The following is a 23,129-nucleotide window of genomic DNA, read 5'->3' as shown; positions in this document are numbered from 1 at the left end:
TACGGCTCTGGAAGACACGAGCGCAAGAAGCGGACGACTTTCTCTCTGGATACGATTTCTAATTAAATGTCAGCTTTGTTTGTGTTTTTTTTTAGGTTGTCCCTATTTTAGGTTTACAATGTAACCGGCCTATTTATCAAATTTTGTTTCAGTTTCTCAATCTTTTTTTTTTCTGTTTGCTTAATGTAATTTGACATCCATATTTCATTTGTTAAGCCTGATTCATGTGGTGCGAATTTACTTACGATTTCGCAGTCGCGACGTCGCTCGTGCGGGCGGTAATAAAAGCGTGGTGGAAACTGCGGTGTTTACCGCCGCGCGTACTTGCGACATCGCAAAAAAAAAAAAAAAAAAAAAAAAAAAACGCACGTTGTGATTTGGGCGCTGACCCGCGCCATCTGTGGGTGATCATTTGACGCCCTCTGATGGCACAATAGTGCAAAGGACGCGTTTAGATTCGACTTCTGAAATATATAGTTATTACGCCCTTATTCTGGAAAAGAAAAGCGTTGAAATCTTCTGGATACGAGGATAGGAACGCGAATACCGTTGGGTGTTTCTGTTCTCGGGCTTACCCGGTAATGTATGAAAACATGAAGCCAAATGGCTGCCGCATGAGAACCCCATAATTCCATATGATTCCGGACGTAAGAGACCCATGCATTTGGACGATTTGGTCTGGTTTTCTGACAGTTATCGGCCGCCTCGGAACTGTAAGTTTGCAACTGCCAACGTTTCTTGCGCTGATGCATGCCTCAGCTTGCTGAATCCTGTAGCGGCGTGACACCGAGCCAAGAAGCGGAGATCCAAAGGCGCCGAGAGCATTGTTCTGCGCTTATAGTCCCGACATCAATATTAGGCTTAACTGTTGCGAAGAAACTCTTCTTAAAACCCTTTACTTTTGCTGCATATAATCACTCGTTGTGGCATTGGCTGGACTACAACATCGGGTTGTCGATCGCGTAGTATTTGTGGTCGTTAGCTTGCGGATATTGGGCTGGGCCTTTGGGTTGCCGCGACGACGGGAAGTCGCTCGGCCGATTTCTCGGTCGGCGTCCTGTACGGTGCGCCCCGATTCCTTTAAATAAATAATAAAAAATAATATTTTTTTCTCTGGAACGTTGGAACTCGGCTTGCGTTTACGGCTGCCGCTTTGTTTGTGTTCCAGGTTCTGTTAGCGTAGGATGATAACAACTTGGAGCTGACACGGTGGTGGCTGCCGAGATCGCACCGTCGTTCGAGCAAACGTCTCGTCGGTGAATTTTCGTCATCGGAGTAAGCAGAACTGTTTCAAACCTCCCTCCGCATGATAGAGAGATCGCATTTTGCCGTACGAAAGTATGCCGTGGACCGGCGCACCTAGAAGCGCACGGCCGGCCCGGCCTCTCCGGGACCGTCTTCACGGGGACCGTGGCGGGTGTTTGGAAGGACGACATCATTGAACGGGCCCCGAATTGGTCCGCTCGTCCTGCAGCAGGCGTTCGTGGAGCACGTGTACTCGCGTGTTATGCGCTCGAGGAGCTTTGATGAGTGTCGGCGGCATCGAGTCCGAGACGCCTAATGCTTGCCAGTGCGCCGTCAGACAGGTCGAAAAGTTGAGCTCTAGTGACGGCCGGGAGCTATTCAGCGCGAGCTTCCAATGCGGCTGTGTGGTGCTCGCGCAGCCAAAGCACGGGGCAACGAGCGCGTGCAAGGCGATGACCCTGCCAAGGAGACGTGGTGCACACGCTTCCCAGCCCGGCGCGTGCCTTTCGGCGCCGAGCAGTGCATCAGCGCTACTCTCAACACTCAATCGGCGCTGCATTTGCGTGTGGAAGCAATGCACAGAGTTAGCGCTGTGTGTACAGCACTATGCCCCGTGTGAAGAGGCTTTTAACTCTCCCAACCGGGGGAGCCCATCTTTCAGACGGCTCCCAGCACTCCCAGCGTCTCACCGCTCCAGGAACACTGTCCTCCCATGTTCTCGCGCAGCAATCTCTATGTTTTGTTATCATCATCGTTATAATTTAAATTTTCTCGCACTATCTAGGCGTGAAATTGCGCGTTAAAAGGGTGGTCGGCGGTTTTTGTACTTGCGGTAAATACCGCTTAAAAATATTCCTCGACGCTCGTAACATGCAAGACGCAAATTAGTTTCTCCGTGCAGTGTCGGTAGCGGAAAGAAATGGAAGAAAGCGAGCGACACTCGCCCCCCTCAACTCGAAGCTAGAACGAGCGGCCACGTGATCTGGGGCCGATTTTGTGCCGCCAATGTTTATTGTATCCACTCGCTGGGGTTGGTGCCGAGTTCCGCACATTGTTAAGGTTGAACTATTCCGGTCGTTGCAGCGATGGGGCACCGGCCGCTACCCGAATGAATGTCGAGGTATTGATCGTCAGGAGCTCTAATCTCGTGTGGTGCTCGTGTCCACCGTACAAGTCGTATTTGAATGCCGTCGCCGCAGGGGTTGGAAAGTTCGACGGCGGAGGGTTGGCATTGTTGGCGTTGCCGTCGATGCCATCCCCTCAGCGTTGTCATCGAGCTTTGCGAAGGAGAAACGGAAAGAAAACGTCCGCTTTTATCCCCGAAAGTATGTAGCCACAAGGAAGCTTCTTTATTTGTGGCATTGTGCATGAGTATGCTTGGTTTGCGCTAGTGTTACTAAGTTTGTGTAAAGTGAGAAACATTCCTTCCCGATATCGTTGTAAGGCCGCTTTATTTCCTTATATGCCATTGAGAATATTAACTGATCTCCCTGAAACCGTTCTGTCATGAAAACAATTCATTCCAAACCAGAACCAAGCGACATCCCGTGTTTGGGTATAATCCTCGCACCCATCCCCGTGAAAATATTGCATCCCCTATGGAGAGTTGTTGGAGTTACTCGCCTGTTTTGAGCTGGACCCAATCTGAGTAATTTCTGTCGAAGTGCGAGGGTCAGGGGAACAACTCGCCAGCAACCCCGAAATTGCTGGAAAAATTGCCCTGTCCTAAGCGGCCCCTTTTTTTCAGTATTCGTAGCAGCCGGGATGATGCGGGACAGGTGTCTCAGCCCTGTTTTGTAGTCATGTCTGTTTTCAGCACTTTTTCATTGCAAGCCAGTTTGACTGTTTCGGTGATTGGAGTCGAAGGGTGGCCAACGTGACGCATATTTTAAATAGATTTAGCATTTTAACTGTGTCTCAGCTGTGAACTATCAAAGCAGTAAACAGCATTCCTTTTATGCATGAAAACATTGTGTTCGATACTAAAATACTTCTAAAAAGCATTCAATTTTTTTTTTTTTTTTTTCAATGGGAAGTTACGTTTTTTTGTCCGAATTTGTTTTAGCTGTCAGGTTTTATATCTTGCTCGTACTTGGCCTAGTGTATTATCATTATGACTATTAGCTCTATGAGTATAGGGTGCCTGCTAGAAATGGCAAAATGGCTAATCTCGGTTCTGAGCTCCTGGCCAAATATTTTTATGTAATGTCAGGGAACCGACTTATTTTCAGCCTTGAGCAAACAAATTGTGAAAGACACTGAGCATTGAGCACAAATTTATGGGATGGCTTGTGCCTGCTAGCTCGCTGTCTAAATCAACAAATCAATTCTAGAGAGCGGGGATGACCCCACAACTGTTCTCCAAGAGCCGGCCAAAACTAGCTGCTTGGGTCCTTGTTATCACCTTTCCGAAGAATGCCTTCTGTAAGCACACAAACAAGCACACCACTAGATACATGAGCATTATTTTTGTCATGCAAAATATTAAGTCCACAAGGACATTGCTATTGTTCCGGTTGGCTGGAAAAGCGTGCTGTGTCAGCCAGTTGCATGTCTCCCGTTTTGCACAAATATCTTGGCTCCTTATTACTCCGAATTAAAACCTGCTGACTCATTCTAACTGTCAAAACAGAGCCTTCAAGACATGGAACTGCCAGGATTAGCACACAGTGCCATTACACGAAAAATCAGAATTTCCTGTTTAATATCCTGCAGGCTTGAAAAGGTATGTCTCTTATCTGCTTTTGTCTTGCTTGAGATCAAACAGGAATGTGCATGAAGACAGCCAGATCGTGTTGAAACATCATTCTTTCTCTGGCGTGGTGCTCAGTGTGACATCTTGTCACCACCACACAGGGAGGGATGTTTTGGTCATTGAATGTGCGCAAGTCATTGACTGTTTCTCAAGGTCTCTTTTGCTTCGTTCCACGAGCCTTTCCAGTTGCATATCCCTAGAGTCAGCGTAATCGATCGCTGCATTTAAATCGCATTATTTGCACACAGGTACAAAGATAAAACTTTGATGACTGCAAAACAGTCTTTTGCATCTTCAGCATGTAATTTGCTCTGTCCACCTGCCAAATTTTTTTTTTTTCTAACTTTTTGAAAGATTAGGAGATGTAGTTGGAAATGGGGATTTGTGGTTCTCTGTGGTTCTTATACACCTTTCCAAAAAAAACACTCGACCCCATTCGCAACAAACCGTTTTCGAGCCCAGTCACTGAGTTTGAGGCTAGACACTCACCGGCGTCCCTCCTAACCCTAACCGAGTGGACTGATTTTAATAGGCGCAGCCTGCATAGGCGCATTTTCAAACGCTGCTGGCGGCTAAATTCTCGTATTTTCCCGCTATATTTTGTGTCTCATGGTACATGTATTTTCCCGAGGAGATTGAGAAAGCATTGTGCCACAATTGAAAAAGCAAAAAAAAAAAAAAAAAAAAAAAAAAAAAAAGAAACTAAACTAGTTTTGTTGGGTACGCGCGCGACAGAACGAATGCGACTGGAATGTGTAGTTCTAGTTACTTGCGTTTTTTCTTACGATAAGTTTTGACAGCGCCGCAAGATTCGGCGCATGTAAAACGACAAAGTGCTTAGCTGTCGAAAATAAATTGCAACAGAAGAGGGCCAAAAGGCATGCATTTTTCACGCTCACAAATAACGTGTTTACCGATGGACAGGACGCGGACATACAACTGAGGAAGTGTTAACATTCGAACAATATATCATACGTACCGCACGATGCAGCGTTATCCGAAAATAACTTATTTAAGAAAGATCTCGAATAACACAGTCACAGTCGACGACAGTCACATCTTGACGATCGGACGGAATCCGAGATGACTTCGTTTTGGGGCACGTTTTGGGGAGAGCTTCCTTTTTTCACAACCGCACCAAGGCAAAAGAACGAACGCGACTGACCCGTTTCCCACCCCGATTCGGACAACTATTTCTGGAGACGACTGAGGATTCTACGTGGATTATCTGTAAGAGGGGGGAGAACAATGTTTGCAAAATCGCGTCGAGGGTCATTCGACGTCCTTCCCCTCCTTCGTTTCCCGTGAATGTAAAGCAGAAAAACTTGAAAGGCAGGCACTTACCAGCCTTATTTCTCACAATGAAAGATAACACAGGGTGCGCAGCACGCATAAAAAAAATTAAGTGGAAACTTTCAAGAGAAGCGAGAAAACATTGAATGCAAAACCGCAAAAACGTAGGTAGAGAACCGCACTGAGCGGGTCTTCACAGTCCCAGAGAGTGGCAGAAAACTTCTAGCTGATAGAGGGCGCGAGAGTCGCACCAGCCGCATCAGCATCAGCAACATGGCGGCGGCCTAGGAGCGTTTTTTAAAAAGGTGTATACCTGCCGTAAAGTTCCGAAAGGACGCCCACCCAAAATGAAGAGATAAACAGTGAAAAATATGGGGTGGGTTATCTTTGGGAATGCCACAGCAAATTTTCATAAAAAATTAATGATAAACACCCTGGCACCTGCTACCAACCACGTGACGCGGGAACTGATACCACAGATCGTGGACACTGCAAATTCGCGTTTCATGATACGATAAACATGCGGGAATTCACTACAAACTCCTGTCAGGGGGAACGACACCGCAGGTTGCAAATGCAGCAGCTTCGCATTTCACGGTGCGAAGGACCCATGGAAACCCGCCGAGAACTCTCATCTCACGGGAACAAATACCGCAAATCATAGACGCAGCTGATGCAAGTTTTATGGTGCATAAGCAGGCAGGAACCCGCTGACTTTCCTGTCACAGGAACCGATATTGCACGTGCAGATCGCGCAAAAAAAAACTAGGGAATCCGCTACCAACTCGTGTGTTACGGGAACAAATACCACAGATAGTGAATGAAGCAGAATTGTATTTCACGATGCAATATACATGCAGGACCAACTCGCGTGTAATCGAGATTGCGCACGCAGATTGCGGACTAAAACGCGGGTATTACAAACTGTATGGCAAAGGAACAGATACCGCAGATTGCGCACGCAGCAGATTCACATTTCAAGCTGCAACATACACGTGGTAACAACTAGCGTGTTACGGGAGCCAAAATCGCGCGCACAGATTGCACACGAAAACGCGGGAACCCGCTATGAACTCGCTTGTGAGACGTGCCGCTGCAGTGAATTAAGCGGTTGATGCGATTCCTGTCGGACATTGCATGATGTCCGACAGGAATCGGAGGGGGGGGTGGATGTTTTGGAATTTTTGTGCTACAGGTATTTAGCCAAAAAAACGGTATGGGCGGTCTTTCAGTGGCGGGCATTCTCTAGAAACTGTACAGTACCGAAATTATGGCTTTATGAATCTGCTTTTATTTTATGTAGCCTAAATGGTGGGTACGGTTATTTCGCCAGTAGTTACATCGCATCCATAAAGAAAGATTAAACTTTTAGGAGGCTGCGTAACAACTTGGGGCCTAATTGCTACCATACTAGGAACCTAACAAAAAAGGAAGTAGTGTTATCGCACTCTTGCACTTGGTACTTTACAAGATAGCATGATTTCTGTGGGAGGGTAAGCAGATTCTGACACTTCTTTTTTTTGTTTTATTTTGTTTAGTGGTCGAAAAGATGGGGGCAACTTTTTGGCTTTTACACATATATATATATATTTTTTTTCCATTTCATTCCTCAGGATTTATTGGGTGACAGCTGACAGGCATTTCCCGCTAGGCTTTTGGAACCGAAAGCCATACGGAGGGAATTTTTAGAAATGCTTGGAACCAGTTTGGACCGGTTTTCCTAGGCCAGAGACGTTAAGAGCTAAAGAATGGGCCAGCTGGACAGATGGCACCGGGAGCACGCCCTGGCACTCGGCTGCAGCTGGCTGGGCCTCCTTCCCAAGACGTTTGTTGAGCCGCTCACACCCGACTCCGACACAAATTACCGGTTGACGCTTTAACGGTCTAGGCCCCTTCCTAAAATATGCTTTCCATTGGTTGGGTTTCGTGTTTAAAATGTAGAACCTTAAACACGAAATACCTACGGTCATTTTCTTTTTTCGTCGATTCCGCGCACCTCGTCGAGGCCGTGGCAGGAGCAGTGCGCATTCTAAGTGACCAAAAGAAAAAAAAACACTGCCACGAAAGTCCAAAAATGTCGGCAACATTCTGCCGCGCTGCGCCGCAAGGAGCTAGCCTTTTACCGAAGAAAGTTTGGAAGGAATCGCGAGCATAAATGCACCTTGCTTCGAAGGGTTTCGTAAGGTCGGTCGCTGTGGTGGGAGACTGAGCGGCGGATTTTACGGGGTGTCGGCCAACGGGGAGAAGCATTCCAGTGTCAAGGACATACGTCTCAAATGTTGACTGCATGGGGTTATTCGAGCGATTTGTTTGTTGTTGTTGGTGTGTCAGCCTTTCCTCCGTATATCTTTCCCGGTGTTGACAGTCCCTTCCAGGAAATATGCGCGGGAATCCTTATGTTTCCTTCTCTGGATTTCCAGCTGAAAATTTACTGATTGTTGTGTCTGGATGCAAAAGGTTTTTTGGGTCAAAGTGAGCTGTAGTGTCACTTCCATGGCATCTTACTTTTGTCCTAGACTAATTTGCTGCGTATCATATGCACAGCCTTGTGGCCAGGTAGGACTCGCGGCTGTTCTGATTAACGAGCCTTGTGCCTTTGTCCGCACACGATTCAGACTCCTTAGCTGATAGAGTAGCTCCAGCTGTGATTTTCACCAACGCAATGAAGTGCACAAAAGGTCATCCTCTCCCCCTTTGTTTTTCCTTTCGTCAATTTCATGCACGCGAGACAGCGACTTGTCTTGTTCCATTGGAAGGAAAAAAGATTATAAAAAGCATAATCATTATAAACTCACAAATAGTTCTTATGCAAAAAAAAAAAGACTGTGCATGTAATTTGCGCAATGTAATTCCATAGACATTGGTGATTCTAAATTATTTTGTGAATCATTGACCTCAATTTTTTTCTCAAATAATTAATTTCTTGGTAATATTAAGTTAGACTCGCTTTTCTCACTTTTTCTTTTTTTACCCTCTTGTGTGCATGTAACGAGATAACAGCAATCATGTCCTGGATGTTTGCCGTTCATCGGTCTTCCTTAAAGGGGGGGGGGGGGGGGGGAGCAACGATTTCTGGTCTTCAGTAAAAAATTTGTGGAAGTTGCCCGCTGACACTTCTTAAGTAAAGAACAGAAAACAGGTTTTGCCTGCGTGTCCGAGTTGTTGCGGAAAAAAAAGGATAAATATTGGCATTTCTGGCACCCCTCAACTCACTCCCAGTCTCCAGGGTCACACCTGGTGGCACTCGTGGTGACGTAATTTGGGGTGCCGTGTAGTTTCCCCGTGTGCTGTCTCGGAGGATGCTTCCTCTCTCTCCTGACCTTAGCGGGCGTTATGCTGCAGCTTAGAGCCGAGCAAGGTCACGTAAGCTTCTCGCTGTAGTTCCTTCGGCTGCCACTCACGGCTGCAGGGGGGGAAAAAGCCTGACCTTTGCTTTGCAATTATGCAGCAAAATCGCAATATAATCAAGATGTTTTCTCTATCCTCAGGGACACGATAAACAACGTAAAAACGGCGAGATGCAAATTCTTTTTAATCTTAAAATCTTTGTGCCCCCCTTTTAATGCAGCACTGCATATCTATGTATATTTTGTGCTTTGTTCTGTTTTGGTGATCTTCAAGTGTGTGCTTTGTTCTGACTCAGTGTTATGCTTCCCCCCTTATGTAATGCCCTTCAGGGCCCTCCAAAGTTAAAGGGATTGTCCGGTCAAAACCGGAAGTACTTAAGTTTTCGCGCGCGTTACGTCGGGGGAGCCTTCATGTAGACAAACATTTTTATTTTGATATATGATCTCCCGTTATTAACTAAACATTTCATGAGCGTATGTACGAAACTGCACCCCGAATTTCGCCAGTGTCAATGGCTGACATGCGTAGCTGCTGCGTGACGTCACAAAACGCAAAGGTTTGTCGGATGGTCGGGTTAACAAGCGTTGGTCGATGAATGTCTTGTATTTTGTTTCGAATTATATAGTCTCCTAGGTCAGTGGTTCTCAAATGGCGGTCCGCGAAGGCCTTCTAGGGGTCCGCGAAGCTCTGCCTTATCAGTCAAACCCGGCAATTTTTTTTTTTTTTTTTTTTTTTTTCAGGTTGAAAAGAAATGCTTGTTTTCGGGCGAGTTTTTTCGTGTGAACGTCAATAAGAGAGGACTTTACACTATAGCCCCTAGTTATATCCCTTTATTAAATTATTATTATATTTAACCTATACCTTTCCTTTCCTCTCACCACGAACGGCATCCTCCATTATCTCCGCCGATTAAGAAGGGGTCCGCGAAACATCGATGGTTGATAACCATTGTCCTAGGCTGTACCCTACTGAAATACGGTTGTTTATTTTGCAGTTCCCAAGCGTGTGCCAAAAAAGTCACGCCTTTTAGCAGGACATTACTCGAAAACAGCCATAAGCTTCGAGCAAACGTATGCCGTTTCGCGCAAACACAACTGCGACGGCCACCGATCGAATTAGGAGCGCTTGCAAAGCAAAGGATGCAGATTTCGCCTCTGAAGCGGCAACTGTAGGTACACGAAGCGGTATGTGGGTGCACATATCGGCGGATCCACTGGATCGGTGATGAGGCTGCGGGTCTTTCCCTCAGAGGCAATGACCGCGGGTCGAAGACAACCGGCGAATCGTTCAAATGCATGCCGTCACTTGACTTGGACGAGCTTGGTGAATCGTAGCCACGCTCTATTAGCACATGCGTGTCAAACAGAATGTGGCTGCACGCGTGCTAAATACAACTTCTCGACAACTTCTGGTATCGTTTCCAGATGGTCTAGCTGTTGGTTTCGGTTTCGCTGCATAGACAAATTGATTGATCCGATTTGGGCGAGGAGTGGATAGACGTAGTTTAATATCGTTGGCACAGCATCACACATCAGCTTACAAGCCTTCTGTCCGCTTAGAGCTCAGCTCGTAGCTCTCTTCTGTGAGATGATTGCTGCATAAGCGGGATCTCGATCTTGTCGGGAACCCATGTCCCTACGCACGGCGACGATCCATTCTGCTCGTCACTGCACGTCTCGCGGAAAAGTGTGGAACGTCATGTTGGCTCGCATTTGCTGCCTGGTGGTTGTGGCACCGAACCGCGCAACAAAAATCTCACCCAACCACGAAACAAGTCGAGCAGAACAACAAGAACGAAGCACGCTGAGGCGTTCACTCGCGGGTAAACGACGCGACAGAAATTCTCGCTTTGTGTTTTGTGACGTCAGAGCTCCCATGTTGCCACCGAAAACAGCGTTTACGCTAGAGTGCGATTGGAGCAGTATAAATTCAATTACTCATGCAGACGGGCATATAAAATTCAGATATTACGCGCCCGATGCGTCTCGAGGCAAGAACAAAGATATTCAGTTGTTTTCTCAAATACAAAATTTGACCGGACAATCCCTTTAATAAATAAAATAAATCTTTTCTGGGGTTCGACGAGGAATGGGAAATTTGTCTGTTTAAATATACTACAAAGAGTAATTTGGATGAGAAATGTTTTCCTAAAGGTCACCTACTAGGTTTCTCGCTGCAAAACACTCCTTTAGCCTTTTCTTTCAATATTCCTCTAGAAATGTTTTCTAAAGTAATAGAGGCTCCCTCGTTTTTTTTTCTCTCGCAAAATTTGTTTTGTGTTTTAGAATTTAGTTATATTTATTCATAAATATGATGCAAGAGCTGAAAGCAGGGTTTCACTGTACTCGCTCGAAGACTGTAGACACGAAATTTCATTGCCCTACATGCTGGGTCACCCTGTTTGACGAGGGTCGGGAGCAAATTTGCCGCAGCCAAGGAAAGCATGCGCAACAAATGGCAGCGTTGTCGCCCCGTGCATAGCTATGTCCACCAAGTCGGCTCCTGCATTTTATGTTTAAAAAAAACTAGCAACAATTTGTTGGAGGTGGAAGTTCTACCCTGTTGCAGGTGAAAAAGAGCGGGACAAGCTCCCTCTGAAAAGCCCTCCACCCTTTCCAGTTTGGCGAGTGAACGCTGGTCTCCCCTCCAGCGTTTGTTCTGCCAAAGTGGGAAGGGTAGAGGGGTTCTTTGGAGGAGCCTGCTTTTCTAGACCTGCAACAGGGTATAGCAGCAATTTGTTGGATGTGGAGGTAACTTCCGATAACGGAGGCGTTGAAATTTGCTGCATCTGCGTGCCTTAGAGACTGCTTTCCTGGGGAGTTTGGACGATTTCCGGACCGGGTCGAGGGGAGACCTGCAGGACATGAGGGATAACTGTGGTTAACACTCTCTTGCCTGCAGGCGCTTGTATGGTGCTCTAAGATGACCATGACGGCGCGGCTCAAGCAAGTCGTGAGCAAGAACAAGAAGAGGTACCAGGATGAAGACTTTGATCTGGACTTGTCATGTATCCTTTTGACCTCGATTTCCCTCCGGCGACACCAGAGCCGGAAAGCGGTTCACCTTGATCTTGGCAGACGCCCGTCCCACCGTGGCTTGCTTTTCGGCGAAACCTGGCCATGGCCAGGTGTGCGCACATTACCCAAATGAAGTAACTAAATACCGTTACTCACTCAAAAGGTTACTAAGTATGTTACTGCGATTCAAAAGGGGTGTGTTACCGCAGTTTGAAATTTGCGTGTTAATTAATGTGTTTTTATGAAGCAGTAGCCACTCGCAATACTTTTCGTCGTTAACAGTTTCGGATTTGAACGCGTTCGTTAAGGAATAACTGTGGTTAATACTGACACACATTGTACACATCTTCTTGTGGTCTACCTTTTTCATTCAAATTAGAGGTGAGAGTTGAGTGCTTGTGTTGTACACGTTCCCCTCCAGAAGTAAATGCCGTCTTACTTGGTCGAAAGGTAACGTGTCATTACTTGGTTAGAAAAGAAAAGGAACTAAGTACAAGCTTGTAGCGTGTTACAAGTCTGGCTATGGAGCCCCAGTTGCTGTGACGGCCGTTTCCTTTCCACGATCTGACGGCGAGCATTGTGTGGCAGCTCCTGTGGGGCACCTTTGTGCCGTTAGGGGGCGCTCGGACTGTGTAAATTGTAAGGTTCCTATGTATTGAAAGGTAGTGCAAATTATTGTCTAAAATGGGGAAGAGAAATTCCTCCTTGCCCATGCCCTTTCCCCCAGAAAAATTATGTTTCCCCTCGCTTCAATTGGTGACCGTTACCTTCCTATAGTTCCGCACGATTTGGTGGTCTACTCTGAACCGGCGCCATTTTCATGTGCGGTATGGCGGTGGCTCAGTTGCTTAAAACACAGCTGTAATTTTTTTTTTTTTTGTACCACATTAGTGTGGGTTTTTTTGCTCAGTCACCTTGCGCCGTCCGGGTTGCCAGGTCTGGATGGGGTGACAGATTTCGTTGTGGGAAGCTGGGCGGGTCTTGCCAGAGACAAAGTTGCTTCCCTTGGCCGTCGACGACTAGTTCAGTTGAACTTGGAAATTACTTTTCAATAAACAATTTAATGCTTTTCTAGCGAACGAAAATACAGAGAGAAACAGTACTGAAAAATGATAGCCTTCCCTGCACGGGGTTGGGAAGGAGGTGCTCGGATACTAGCTTATCCAAGCTCGGGAGTTGACTGGCTCGTGGGATTACGTCCCGATTACGGGGACAGAAGTTCCTCGGAATCCCACAACCTGACTCGATTACGGAGTGACAGCTCTCGAGCCCCAGCACGAACTAAACTCACTGGCTGAGTTTCCCACCAAAGTCACTCATTGGTCCGTCCCCTTCTAGAGGACCGGCGAATCCTCGATGCGTCTTGAGACAGGCGTTTCCCACTGGCCAAAAAGCCACAACCAATCGTCTCACTTTCTCGCCATGGGGCAACTGCTCATATTCCCGCGTGAGAACCCGCAGTCTGCGTACATCTCGGGGTCAAAGGTCGGGTTCGGATGCAAGCAAGGCCACTTCTCGCAAGGCGAAGCAGACAGCCGACCCCGGTGTGGATAGCGCCGAATAAGTGAGCCATCCCTTCATTCATTCTGCCAGGCGCGGTCTGATGTTTGCGGTTCTGCCGTGACCCCCCACACGCGGGCGAGAAAGACTACATTGATGTAAACGCGTTGTGTAAACGGTGCCGGCCAGAGCCACCGCATCCTTCCGGCCCAAAACAAACGCTCCTATTCTCTCGGCAGAAAAGGCGCGTTCCGAACCTGGCGTCGTAAAGTACGCCTGTCTCTCAAGTTCGTACGCCCGTCTCTCAAAGTCGACCACCATGGTAAGTGTTTACGCCAACGCTTTCCATACCAGCCAAGTCTTCCTGGTGCTAACGGCCCACCCGCGGAGCCCTCGTTGATCTTCACAACGTTTTTTGCGGCAACAGAATGCCACCTTGCTGCGCTGTGCATTTTACGAACCGCGTTGCGGAAGGAGTTGAGCTTTTACTCTACCGACTGAAAAAGAAAATATTCAGCGACGAGGATAGTGGCTCCACCGGATCGGTCGCGATAGTTTCAAATGCCTCCGAGGGAGGTGATTGTATTCGATGGGTAGTTATTTGCACGAGCGTGAAAATAGCAGACGTCGCATGTTCGTCCGTGCACATGTGCACAGTTGAACGTAGCAGTCAATGTTTATAAAATGTGTACAAAGTAAACCAAGCTGCTGGTTTGGCAATGCGATCGGTAATGCTAAAAATTACTGAAAAGTTGTGGGTTTGCACGCGTTGTGCTGTCTTTTATTTGCCTAACTCGAGTAATGCCAAGGCTACAAATGCACTTCGTTCAAGAAAGTAGAAAGTTTTAGACGAGCTTACGCTAAGGGTCCGGAATCCTTTGCGTTGGCACGAGCCTATCCTTAGCGACGGCACGGGCTTCTGCTAGCAATGCAGTCCTTGCTTACGATCCACTAAGCCGTCTTATTTGCACGCAGAAAGGTGCATTCCATCGTGTGCCTGCTCGCGGCACTTGCTGCAATTAACGGGCAAATAGAATATATTTTTGCAGTGCATGTCGACGTCCCGAAATACTCGGTAATACATTGGCCTTTTTTTTAATGGTCTGGGTCCAGCGGGGTTGGAGAAAGCTTGTCTTCACACCCGAGCGGCTCCGACTCTGCTCGCGTTATTCGATTTGCCAATCGAGACATCTTCTCGTGCTTTATAACTCCAATGAAGGTGCACAAACGCTAGTTTCTTCATGATAAAAAACAGAACTGTCTTTGTATAAAAAAACAAAATAATTCTCTAGTTCACTGCATGCAATAGGAAACGAGTACGGCCCGGTACGCATAGGCGCGCGCCCTGTGGGACTTGCACGAAAATGGCGGCGGGGGCGTAGTGCGGAAGGAGGGCGAGGAGGATCGCCCTTGACGGAAAGGGGGAAATGCGGGGACAGGGGAAATTGTGCCGCCTTTCAACACATAGGGACCTTAGTAGTTTGCTCGGCAGCGAGTTTGGCGTGTTTCCTCAACGGCTGCCGTGCTCAGACATCAGGGACAACATTATCGCGATGGGCTTTCCGGCGGAGAAGTTGGAAGGCGTCTTCCGGAACCACGTGGACGACGTTCACAAGTACGGTTGTCGTTTCAGCGGGGCCTTTTCGTCCCTTTTGCTCGCAGTCGTGTTTGTGGGGAAGTCGTCTCTCATTAGTCGGTTTCTCTGTGTCTCCCCCTTTTTCAGGTTCCTGGAGAAGAAGCATGGGGGGCACTACAAAATCTACAACTTGTGAGTCTGCTTTCTCTTTCGCACCCCCAAAGAATAGTGCTTCTCTCGTTTAGCCCAGGACGCTACTGTCGCATCGAAACATCCATTTAATGCGTCGCTGCAGGTCGTACAAGAACAAACAACCAAACCGAAGCCAGAGGTCAAGCACGGAGTAGTTCGTTTGAAAGTACAAATAACTCGAAGAGTTTCCAGTCCCTGCTTCGTGAATCGCCTACAACTCGCGAAAAAATATGTCCCGCAAAAAAATTCCGGTAGAATGCGAATCTATTGGAATATATATTGAGATCCCGCCGCTATGCTCTCAAAGTATCAATGCGCTTTTGCCGTCTTGGTTGTCATAAAAAATTTAATTTTGGCTTCTTTTATTTTGAATAATGAGGACGGGCATCTGGCAGCCTACGACGAGTTGTTCCAAGTTCTGCGGTCATTGCGCGTGACTCAGGCAGAGGGTCGGGTTCTGAATCGGTGGTTTGCGTCTGGAAAATTTGGTGAGTCTCTGTGCGTTGTGTTTCTGTTAAAGTAGTGACACGCATAAACGCCTCCTGGGAGGCCCTTCGTGGAAGGGGGGGGGGGGGGTTGTCAAAAAAATGATCTGCACGACTTTAGATACCGCTTACGTCGAGTATTGATAATGCCCTCTCATAGTGATCCCGCCTTTTTTGGCGGGTTAACGCTTCGAGCCGAGCTTTACAATCTTTCCGAGTGCTAAGGTTTGCCGAAGTCTTCTCTCTAAGAGAAACGTGCCATAGTCACCGACGAGACCGGAAGCGGCCTCTTCCGGATGCTTCCCGCTCGCTGTCCCCTGTCGTGCTTTGGCTGAAGCTCCCGAAGACGCCCGAATGGATGGGAAGGCGGAAAGACTTCCCTGCCGTTCTCTCCCGTTCCCATTCTTTTAAATGTGCCGGCAGCAGCCTCGCCAGCCGTCTGAAGCCCGTGCTCGTTTCTGCCCCTCGGCAACAAAGACGCCCCGGGGCCGATTAGATTTGCTCAGTATCGCAAACATTTGTACTGAAAGTTAGCTTGGGTGGATGTAGGCCCTTCTCGAGTCCGGTCGAGCGGAAAAACTTTGCGACTGTCGAGGAGGACTTTAAGGATTCGAAAAGGGTCGAAGAACCGACATAGACGCCGAGATGCGCCCGCGTACGGAGGACTCAATAGGCTATAAACTGGAAGACGCTGCAGACTATGAGGAGAGCGAATGGAAATGGGAGGTTGCAAGGGCCCCTTTGTCGGCCGCAGGTGCTCGGAGCGGCAGTACGATGCCAAGAAGTTCGAGAACCGGGTGGCCGTGTACCCGTTCAAGGACCACAACCCGCCCAAGATCGACCTCATCAAGCCCTTCTGCGAGGACGTGGAGCGCTGGCTCTCGGAGCACCCGGACAACGTGGCCGTCATCCACTGCAAGGCCGGCAAGGTCTGTACCTCGGGCTTGTCCGCTATGCAACCCCAACCAGCGGGCTGAAACATTTGCGCCCGACGACGCGACCAAAGCGTCGCGCCATCCTGGCAGTGTCGCGGCGGTGGCCGTGGCAGATGCCCCCGCGCTCCCTGGCTCGACAGGTGGCGGAAGCTCCGGGAGTTGCGACGATGGCGCTTTGCGACGATTGCACTCTCCCGTTTTTTGCCCAGACTTGTAGCACCCACCGCTGGCGACAGTGGACGGCGCGATGCTTGCGTCGTTCGTTAGCATTTGGGGGCCACTTTCGGTGTGGATGCTTGGAGTGGTGGCACCGTAACTGGGTTGTCACCACCAGGGATGTCGGAATGAAGTGCAATGTCTTTGCAGGGGAGGACGGGCGTGATGGTGTGCTCCTACCTGGTGCACAGCAAGATCTTCAGCACGGCAAAAGACGCACTGTCCTTCTACAGCGAGAAAAGGACAAAGGATCTCAAGGTGGGTCAGGGCTGCTCGTACTCCTCGCTCGCTGCGAGCTTGGCGGTTATGGCCGACGACATCTCTCTCGGCAGTCGCCGGCGAGTTGTGGAAGACATGTTTTGGTCTGCCGTGTTTGCTCGAGCGTGCGTGTAGCAGCGGTTGATTCGTTGCATCCAATCGTTACTATAGAGGAGACCCGGGCGACCTTTGGACTTGATAAGAGCCTTTGACGGGGGTTTGAGAACGACGTCAATGCGCTCGTAATCGTGTTCTTGGAACCCGATGTGTCCCACTCCTCGTTGGTCTCCTTAAGTCGCGACGAGCCCAGGATGAGCAAGTCGTTGCGGCGGAGCTGGGTAGACTGGCACGGATATTCGTGGTTGCATTAGGCACAAGCTAATGGGTTAATTTGTTCATCCGCTCTTCCAGAAACTTTCTTATGCCTCAAATGTTTTCTTCGATGAAAGTGGACACGAATGGAGGGCTTTTGCAGTGCCACATTGTAATTACTGCTGCCCATAGCCAACCGTACAAACTTGTTGCACAGTTGGCGGGAATGCGGGAAAGTTGTGAGCGGAGGTGTGCGTGCAATGGTCGGTGAAGCACTAGGACTCATTGGCACGCCGCGGACGCTGAGATCGTAGACCTTGTGTGTGGCCAAGGCGGAGACGTCGGGAGGGAGAACCTTGCCCAACGTACCCCCGACCACAGACGTGAAACATCCACTGCCCACTTAGCAACGGTGTAGAGTGTGGCGGCTACGGTTTTGCCCCAGGTGACTGGATGCCTGGCAACGGCAAGCTTGACCGTGCCACCGTGCTCTCTGCATGCAGTTGCACTTTGGGCCACTTTGAGCTAGTACGCATTGAAAAGTGAAAAAGATGCATGATGACCGACAGGTATGCGATGAGTGACCACGACTTAAGCGGGCGTCGCTTGCATTACCTTTAATGACAGCTAGGTCAGCAACTCGACTCAACTACTTGTAAAGTGAAACGGAAGCTTTTGCGAGTTACTGAGGTTGTACCGAATTAACTTTTATTAGGGGTGTGCGAATACTCAAATATAGGAATTCGAATCAAATAGCAAGTTCCCGAATAATTTGATTTGTGAATTGAATTCCTAGTATTTGGTCACTCGAATATTCGATATATTCGGCCAAAGACGCGCGGTAGGCGCGGAGCTTACAAAAGAGCCGTTTTTTTCTCCCGATGTCAGCGCAGTGATGTTAGACACATCATGCGAGAAACACCTCTTGGCCCTACTACGCCACAAAAATCCAACTAACAGGTTAGGAAAAAGAAAAATAACGAACGCCGCAAACTTTATAGCAGATTTAATCCCGATCGTGACAGAATCTAACCTTGCATCGCAACTGAGACATCCCGTTTGCGCCGCTTCCAGAGAGGAATTGTTGGGAGGCTGGAATTCCACGCCATGCCTAATGCTTTTCACGAGTAAAGCCCCTCATTTCAAATTGAAGCGTCGATGTAGAACACACTTGCCACACTCGCAGACGTCGGCGACTGCAAGATCACAAAAAAATTGCGGTGGCTTAGCTCTGCTATGCCAGGATATACGTAGCGTGAACTTATGCGCACAATATGAGAGGCGCTATCAAGTGGCTTCGGTGCAGCGTCAGACTTGGCTACTGCGCAACGGAGGCGGACAGCTTGGCACGCGGCGGCGCCAGTGCGTCTGCCGCGGCTATGACGTCACTCCTCTGGAATGTGCAGACCGGCGAGGTGCGCACAGTGGCGGCGGAGCGCGCGGCGGGGGCAACTTCGGTGCGCCAGCTGTGCGCCGTGTGACGTCACTGCTCCTCGCGCATGTGCAGACCGGCGAGGCGCGGTGGCGGCGTCTCTGGTGCGCCAGCTGTGCGCTGTGTAACGTCACTGCTCCTCGCGCTTGCGTAGCACAGAGCACGGCACATTATGCGAGCCACACAAAACTGCTTAACCTCGGCCAGTGTAGCTCGCGCTACAAAAGGAAACCACGTTCACCACGCTGACGAAACCAGCCGAGTTGTCGTTGTTTTGGAACCGCAAGCCGCAAGTTCGGATTCGGAATGAAATGAAAAAAAATAGTGTGCTTAGATATGAGAGTTTCCAACTGTTCGATAGCCGCATTTCAAATGCGAACTGTGAGAAGGTGATAAAAAGACGAAAGCGTCGATCGGGCAGGTGTAGGCAGGCGCCGTCGCTCTTCCGTTTGCTCGCCTTCTTCCCACGCGGCAACACAACAGATGCACACTTACGACCAATCTGCGCAAGAGCTGTCTCCATTGCTTCCGTTTCGCATTTTTCTTTTAAATCTAGGCTTTCTAAAACTGGATAGATGGACAGAGGATTGAATGCATAGTGGCTGTTGGACGGTGATTTGCGCCACCTAACCGCATGTTTTTTTCTTACTTCAGATTGTATTGTTTAAGCCTGTTTACTCAGATTTAACAGCTATCTGTTTATTTATATAAAAAAAGAATCCCGGGTGCCCTTTTTCGCCCTTAAATTTGAGACCAATAATTGTAAAATGCCCCTTTTCTGAGATGTACAGATATAAAAAAAAAAGTACATGTTGCAGTGTTAGGTCGTGCATTTTCTGAGAGAAAAAGGCACGTGTGGCTGTAACTTTGGCTTTTTGTGACGCTTAGGGTAGATAGATTATGTTTGCGCCACAAAATTAGATCTTTCGTGCCCCACGTCCATCAGCAGCTGCTTTTCTTTTCCTTCTATACATTTGAGCTCTTGTTCCGTACGAGGTGGATATTCTGCACCAGGCGCATACTCTGCACATGTACCGGGTTGTCTAGCAACCGGGAAAACTGTGAATTGTCAGGGAAATTTTAATTACCAGTAAAATTGAGGGTATTGTCAGGGAGATTGTCAAAAAGCCAGCCTAGTCAGGAAAAATGAGCTGGAAATACCATTGAGTGCCTTGAGCAAAGACTTGAGGACTTGGGGCCACACAAATAAGCAATAATCTATCCTTAGAGCAGAGTGGGGCTCTGCCCACATAATGTAGAGTGTGCTATCACGATGCAAAGGGAGCAGCCGACAAATCCAGTCCAAGCCTTGCCTTTCCTTGGATTGAGGGCGTGACACTAAGGTAGATCCAGTTAGAGCTACTAGATTGGTAGTAACAAATGGGAAAGCCACAGACCCCAATCCAAGCCTTAAGCCAAACGTATCCGAAAGTGTGCATCTGGTGGCCATGCTTCCATTTGGTTATTGACGTGTGTGGTTGAGCGTCATGTTTTTATTGTGTTTCCGGAAGTGGGCCTCTTCACTGACGATGTTGGCGGCGAGAAAGTGCTCGTTTAATCCAGAATGGGCGAACTTGAATATTTTGGAATGTGCTAGTTGGATTAAGCCCGTGCAAAATGATGCTCACAGTGCTCAATGCTCAATGCCTTGCGTTGTAATGCTCTTATATATTTAACCGCCTCTAGAGTGGTCGGGGAATTTCACTGGAAATTGTCAGGGAAAACATGGAAAAGTCGGGGAATTTAAATATAGTAATTTGCTAGACACCCTGATATAATATTCTCATTCGTAACACACTTTGAAAAATTCCTAAAAATAAAATCGCTATTCAATATTCTATTTAATATTTGCTTTTTTTTTCTTAATTTGATTCGGTATTCAATTAAATAAGTACTATTCGGTATTTGCTCAGCCCTAATTTTTATTAACGCAAAATGCATTTTAGGGCTGGTTTGCGAGTCTAAAACATGGCGATAAGCTGTTCCAGAAACACGATAACACTGCCAAGTCTTGTCGGTGCTCGCCAGGTCCGCTTACAAAAACACTTTGTGCCTCACCAGGATCCAAACTCCGGACCTGATGCTCTACCCCCAGCTTAGCGGTTTTGATGGCCAATCCCTACTTTAGGGGGCTGGGTGGTGCTCTTAGAGCCAGGAACACACAAAGCCTCCAAAAGTCGAGCGTATGCTGGGCTTCTTTGTGCCTTCATTTTATATTCACACTTTTTTTTTGCTTCTTTATGGGTGAGTATCGATGCCCTTGAGCATTTGATCGCGATAATAAAATGCTGGAACGCGGGATATGTACTTTTGATCCACCAGAATCTCGAAATACTTGAACTTGAGACAGCTTACCAGAATAATTCTTGGGTCTGCTAGAGCTGTTTACTGTGCAACAAACAAACTCTCTCGGGATAAAACTAAAAAAAATTGGGCGCTTTGGGCACTGTTTGGATTAATGCTCGAAACATTTGGAGAGCCTGTTAGACGTTCACTTGGGAGACTAGCTGTTTGCTTTCGGCGGCTTCGTGCCCGCATGCTGAGTGTGCAATGGGCCCCCAGCGGAGACGAGCAGTTGGGATGAATGTCACGACAGCTGCTATGTACCCATGTGGCTGCAAACATTCAACTCGCCTCCATACTTTGCATAAGGCTGACCAACGCAAAACTTGCGTTGTGTCCCTGAGGGATTAGCCCAAAAGCCAAGATCAAACGGGTCAGCACGGGTGCATTCTGTGGCGCTTTTTGGGACGTCGTGTCTTTCACTGTTGTGCTGTGGGCAGCAAAGGCAGCCCATAAGCGCATTGTGCGCTAAAGAGGACCGAGGCGGGGCATCTCCTTGACGTGCCACCCCGTAACCCAGAACGTCAAAGGACTCGGTACAAATGCCACATTTTTGCAGAGAGGAATTTCTTTCAAAAGCAGTGCCCCAGGAAGGAAGTTACCTTTCTTGACGGCATACCCTCCTCTCTGCGTTTCTTGCACTATTTCCCAATACACTAGGCTTTCATTCATTTCAGACTTTAGCAGGCTGTAGATTCTTGTTTGAATTACCAAAAACTACTCTAAATATGATACATAAGTGCAAACATGATAATCTTAATATGTTCAACGAGTGCAGGTTTGAGTCATTGGGGATTGGAAGATATATAGCGTGCCTAAAGTTTCTGTTTTAGATTTTTCATGCTGAGCTATAAGTAGATGTTGATGTTTGTCTTAAACCTGTTACCAACATGTCAACTCATTTAAATCATTCTAAAGCATTACAATCATATTTTCCCAGAATTGATGTGTTTAAATACTCTTTTTTTTTTGTTAAAACGATAACTGACTGGAACAAACGTTCGGAACAGATTGTTAGCTTTATTAACCCATCCACTACCGCGCGGCTCGCGCGCTGCCAGGCCCTCCGTATTGGATTTTTTTTTTACCTAAAACAGGGCCACACTAGATGTGACTGTTAGGCCCTCACTGATTCTTCCTGTTCGAAAAAAAGATCTCGAAGAACTCCATGCTCAGTCGCTTAGGCGTCGCACAACCAGTGCTATGTTGTCGTGATTCGGACTCAGAACTGCTGCTGGAATCGCTCCCGTCGTCGACAGAAGGTTCAGAAAATTCACTATCCTCACCAGACGTCCCGTGATCATCGCTGTCGAAAAGGATATCTATGATTTTATCGTTAAAAAGGCATCACTGTACACTGGGCGCTGCCATCTTCTCCAAGCAGGCAGCGACCGAGCGGGAAAGACAACACACAAAAGAACAAGCATGCGGAACTGCGAGATGGCGACCCACGGGTTTTCAAACTATGAGAAATTCCTAAGCATGTGGATCCATCACGCACGTCCCTCTCTCGGGCACCGGTGAAAACCAATCGCCTGTACGGTGACCATTTTTGCGATGGGGAATATGAAAGGCAACCCACTGTCCTCGGGAGTCTGGGTCTTTCTACCAAGAATATTTGGTCGCTACCAGGGGTTGTGCCGTTTATATTGTTTCCAAGAAAAGCAAAGCAGAAGAGCTCAGCGAACCGCACGAAAAGCGAAGCACACTTGAAAGTGAGCGTGCTGTTAAAGGGATATTGAACCAAGGAATTTAGTGTCCATAATAAGTGGCGCATGTTCTTTCCACGAGCCAGCAGCCGCCGATGTGCGCGAGCACACGCATCAAAAATGACGTCAAAGGCCTCCATTCGCGGTTGAGATGACAGTGAAATGTATGGGCTTCGGGCAAAAGGAGAATAAAGACACGTTTTTCTTCTACACAGTGATGTCTGGCGTAAAAGGTAAGCGATTAATTGGTCTAACAAGCACGTAGCTTTCACTTGTAGAGATGAAAAGCCTGGCTTTATTCTCCTTTGGCCCGAAGGCCATGCATTTCACTGTCCACTTAAGCGCGAATGGAGGTCTTTGACGTCATTATCGCTGCGTGTGCTCGCGCACACTGGCGGCTGCTGGCTCGTGGAAAGAACGGGCGCCACTTATTACGGGCACTAAATTCTTTGGTTTAGTATCCCTTTAATACAACACCGAATAGCCCATACCTCTTGCGAGGCATTTCTTGGC

General features: G+C 47.9%; 1 protein-coding gene across 1 annotated transcript in view; it reads left to right on the top strand.

The window, feature by feature from the left end:
- The first annotated feature begins 452 nt into the window (after positions 1-452).
- The window catches only part of LOC8037725 (phosphatidylinositol 3,4,5-trisphosphate 3-phosphatase and dual-specificity protein phosphatase PTEN), a 63,863-nt gene continuing 41,186 nt past the window's right edge, over positions 453-23,129 (top strand). Inside the window, exons 1-7 of the mRNA XM_029966287.4 lie at positions 453-713; positions 1,169-1,275; positions 11,543-11,648; positions 14,689-14,773; positions 14,882-14,926; positions 16,166-16,340; positions 16,713-16,820. Of these exons, the coding sequence (XP_029822147.1) occupies positions 11,564-11,648; positions 14,689-14,773; positions 14,882-14,926; positions 16,166-16,340; positions 16,713-16,820 (498 nt within the window). The 5' untranslated portion in view covers positions 453-713; positions 1,169-1,275; positions 11,543-11,563. The remainder of the gene's footprint in view (positions 714-1,168; positions 1,276-11,542; positions 11,649-14,688; positions 14,774-14,881; positions 14,927-16,165; positions 16,341-16,712; positions 16,821-23,129) is intronic.

The sequence above is a fragment of the Ixodes scapularis genome, unplaced genomic scaffold (assembly GCF_016920785.2).
Source record: "Ixodes scapularis isolate PalLabHiFi unplaced genomic scaffold, ASM1692078v2 PGA_scaffold3__209_contigs__length_174095766, whole genome shotgun sequence".
Lineage (NCBI taxonomy): Eukaryota > Metazoa > Arthropoda > Arachnida > Ixodida > Ixodidae > Ixodes > Ixodes scapularis.
Note: the sequence above shows the minus strand (reverse complement) of the source record. Positions and strands in the feature narration are given on the sequence as shown.